Source organism: Mus musculus, chromosome 16 (genome assembly GCF_000001635.26).
Source record: "Mus musculus strain C57BL/6J chromosome 16, GRCm38.p6 C57BL/6J".
In the NCBI taxonomy this organism is placed as follows: Eukaryota; Metazoa; Chordata; class Mammalia; order Rodentia; family Muridae; genus Mus; species Mus musculus.
This window is the reverse complement of record NC_000082.6, coordinates 19,527,544-19,531,498: the sequence shown is the minus strand read 5'-3', so window position 1 is coordinate 19,531,498 and position 3,955 is coordinate 19,527,544. Positions and strand designations below refer to the sequence as shown.

The 3,955-nt window shown below is 38.1% G+C and overlaps 1 protein-coding gene across 1 annotated transcript; it reads left to right on the top strand.

Annotated features, from left to right (window-relative positions):
• The first annotated feature begins 580 nt into the window (after window positions 1–580).
• Olfr168 (olfactory receptor 168) lies at window positions 581–1,519 on the top strand. Its single transcript, NM_146357.1, has one exon. The coding sequence runs from the start codon at window positions 581–583 to the stop codon at window positions 1,517–1,519; it is 939 nt and encodes a 312-aa protein (NP_666469.1).
• Window positions 1,520–3,955: the final 2,436 nt, after the last annotated feature.

The window sequence follows — 3,955 nt, the reverse complement described above, 5'->3', positions numbered from 1 at the left end:
TGAGATTTCACAATTCAAAGCATTTTTGTGGAAGTGAATACACAAAATAGCATTTAATGATGAGTATGGATCTGAGCACACACAAAACCATTTTGTTCTAGAAGAGTTAATTGGGAGTGGATAGAATTTTCAGGAAAAACAAAGACTCATTAGAGATTTTACGAGTCAGAACATTACAGAATAGATCCTTGTCTGTAGTATGACCAGTTAGGGGAAGAGGGCCAAGGAGGTGATGCAGAGATTAGGGTGAGTAGGGACATGAGTTCCTTTGTTTTGTAAGGCAGGTTAATAACAGTCCTGCATGGAATTATCTAGAAGGAAGTGTTTGTGCTATCTTACTTATGTTGCTTCCTTTGATGTCATCATGATTATACAGACATCCCTGAATTGTGATCATGGCCAGGGAAGAAACATTCAGTTCAGATTTCAAAATACAGTCAACAGAATGATGGTGCTGGAAGAACAATTCAGAGTAAACATTCATTACAAGCCAGTTCCTCTTTATTCTGTTGTATTTCATATGATAAATATATTTGTTTTCAGGTCACTCTTTTCAAGAAATATAAAGAAATACATTTTCATGGAGAAATGGAATCAGAGTTCAAGTGATTTCATTCTCTTAGGGTTGCTTCCACAAAACCAAACTGGCCTACTACTTATGATGCTCATCATACTTGTCTTCTTTCTGGCCTTGTTTGGAAACTCAGCAATGATCCACCTCATTCGTGTGGATCCAAGGCTCCACACCCCCATGTACTTTCTCCTCAGTCAGCTCTCTCTCATGGACCTGATGTACATTTCTACCACTGTTCCCAAGATGGCATTTAACTTCCTTTCTGGCCAGAAAAACATCTCTTTTCTGGGCTGTGGTGTGCAGTCTTTTTTCTTTTTGACCATGGCAGGTTCTGAGGGCTTGCTCTTGGCTTCCATGGCTTATGATCGTTTTGTGGCTATCTGCCATCCCCTTCACTATCCCATTCGCATGAGCAAGATAATGTGTCTGAAGATGATCATAGGATCCTGGATATTGGGCTCAATCAACTCTTTAGCACATTCCATCTATGCCCTTCATATTCCTTACTGCCATTCTAGGTCCATTAACCATTTCTTCTGTGATGTTCCAGCCATGTTGCCCCTGGCCTGTATGGACACTTGGGTTTATGAGTACATGGTGTTTGTGAGCACAAGCCTGTTTCTCCTACTGCCTTTCCTTGGTATCACAGCTTCCTATGGTAGGGTCCTTTTTGCTGTCTTCCACATGCGCTCAAAAGAGGGAAAGAAGAAGGCCTTCACCACATGCTCAACTCACTTAACTGTGGTGACATTTTACTATGCACCTTTTGTCTATACCTATCTTCGACCTAGGAGTCTTCGCTCCCCAACAGAAGATAAGATTCTGACTGTTTTCTACACTATCCTTACCCCCATGCTCAACCCCATCATCTATAGTCTGAGGAATAAGGAGGTCCTGGGGGCCATGACAAGAGTCCTTGGGACATTCTCTTCCATGAAACCATGATCATTCTTTCATTAATCCTCTTTCACTTTTTCTGAGGAATATCATAAACTTGTGTTGTCTGTTGGAAATACAATGTGTGCCACACACATGTAATAAGTTTCTGGTGATTTATTACTAGTTAATATTAAATAAAATAGTCATTATTAAAACTAATATAATTATTCCCATGCTTGTTTCACTCATACACTAGTTAAAAATGTTAGATAATGAATTATATATGATACATTATACCTTAAGTGTATCCAAATATTATTGTGATATGATACTGTTTATTCTGATATTAACATGTGTTTGTACAAAACTAACATGAATTAATTGCATTGATTGTATGTTTTGCTTTCATTCTTTTCATTAGTAAATGTGCATGAATATTGAATATGTTCAACATATTCAATTTGGACTGTGCCCACACATGGGACCTGTGTCTACTATGTAGGAAAATAGAGCAATCTTAAGGTCAAGAAATGTTTTAACAACAACCAAGAAAACAACCATGTGGTCACACGTAGTCAGCCTCTGAAATCCGTCCCTCGAATGCCTCCTCATGTTAACGAGGCATCTCAGTTCCTTAATTTTCAGCCAATAACTCTTTCCCTTCCTGGATATTTCTATGCCTTTCTCCCAAACTGTATAACCATTGATTCACCCCAAATAAATTGTATGCATTCAAACCCACCCAAAATAAAATAAAAGATCACAAGCTAGGATCTGTAAAGCAGATTTATTAAAGATCTTTCAGAGAAGGCCACACCCCTCAGCATTCCTCCCAACTGAACAGAGATCCTGTCCATCCCAGACAGTCTCATACTTTTAGCCCAGTATGTGGCAGCACCTGGAAACCTTGAGAGGGAGAAAGTAGAAGATGCAGAGCCTCAACATTTGTTCTGCACTCTGTTTCCCCTTTCTGGCCTGGTAAGCAGCAGTATCTGATGTCCTGGAGGGAAGGGGCAAACTGAGGACACCACTGGTTCTGGACTTTGTCTTGCTCTCTCCCAGTCAGTGTACTGCAGAGACTGGACATCCCAAGATGAGTGGTGGTATCTAGAATCAGAGCTCTGGCTGTGTGTCTGATATTGGGATTACGAGCTTCCTCTGTTGATTGGATATTTTCATATTGCCTTAATTTGATGAATTTCAGATCAAGTATGAAGAGTTTGTAGGTAAGTCCTTCATATATTTGGTACAGATTTTTGATAAGTGAAACTGGGTTGCTTCTAATTCACAAGTAACCAAAAGGTGTGCTAATGTAGCTCCTAGCTGAGTGTGAATGTAGAAAGATGGTGGTATTTAACTGATCCTGAGTATACTCACCTATATACTATGTGAATGTGATTCTGCATTATACTGTTCATGTAGGGTTGCACAGGTAGGGATTTAGATAGGTCTAGTCAGAAGTCTGGGGAACTTATTCCATTGGATTATAGTCCTGTGTAAACAGGATGGGCATGTCATGTATGGACACCCTGGGAAGGAGATTGAAAATGCTCTAATATTAGCCTTTATCTAAAGTTTCCTTTGTTAGAGAAATAATTATATTGAACCTAGAAAGCTAAGTTGTGTGGTTTAACAAGAAGAATTTCTCCTTGCTATCTAGTTACTAGATTATAAATGCTACTAGTAAGACAAACTGTTGATTTTCTTACTTTGTAAACTCTTCCATAACATAATATATTACAGTGTTTGTTTCTTTATGAGAGGTGGATTTAATGTGGTAGAATTAGATTTTGTTTTACTCTTAGAGAACATAAACTGTGATCCAGAGTCCAGAGTATGGTTTCAAGAAAATGTCCCTTCTGTCTATTTTGAAGGTACCATAGTATTCATAGTTAATCATGTGTCATATATATATATATATATTTGTATTTATAGTTATGTGTTGTTTTTATAGTTAATCATGTGTTGTATCCATTTATAGTTAATCATGTGTTGTATTCAGACTGCTCAAATGTGGGGGACTGGATTTTCATGAGAAAACATACGATAAAACTGATTCTATAATCAGCCACAAAACAGGCCTCAACAGATACACAAAAATTGAAATAATCCCGTACATCCAATCAGATCACCACAAATTAAGGCTGGCCTTCAATAGCAGCTAAAACAACAGAAATCCCACATACACATGAAAGCTGAAAAATGCCCTACTCAATGATAACTTGGACAAGGAAGAAATAAGAAAGAAATGAAAGACTTTAGAATTTAATGAAAATGATGGCGCAACATACCCAGACTTATAGGACACAATGAAAGCAGTGCTAAGAGAAAAACTCATAGCTCTGAGTGCCTCCAAAAAGAAACTGGAAAAAGCATACATTAGCAGCTTAACAGCACACCTGAAAGTTCTAGAACACAAAGAAGCAGATACACCGAAGAGGAGTAGATGGCAGGAAATAATCAAAATCTGGGCTGAAATCAATCAAGTAGAAACAAAAAGAA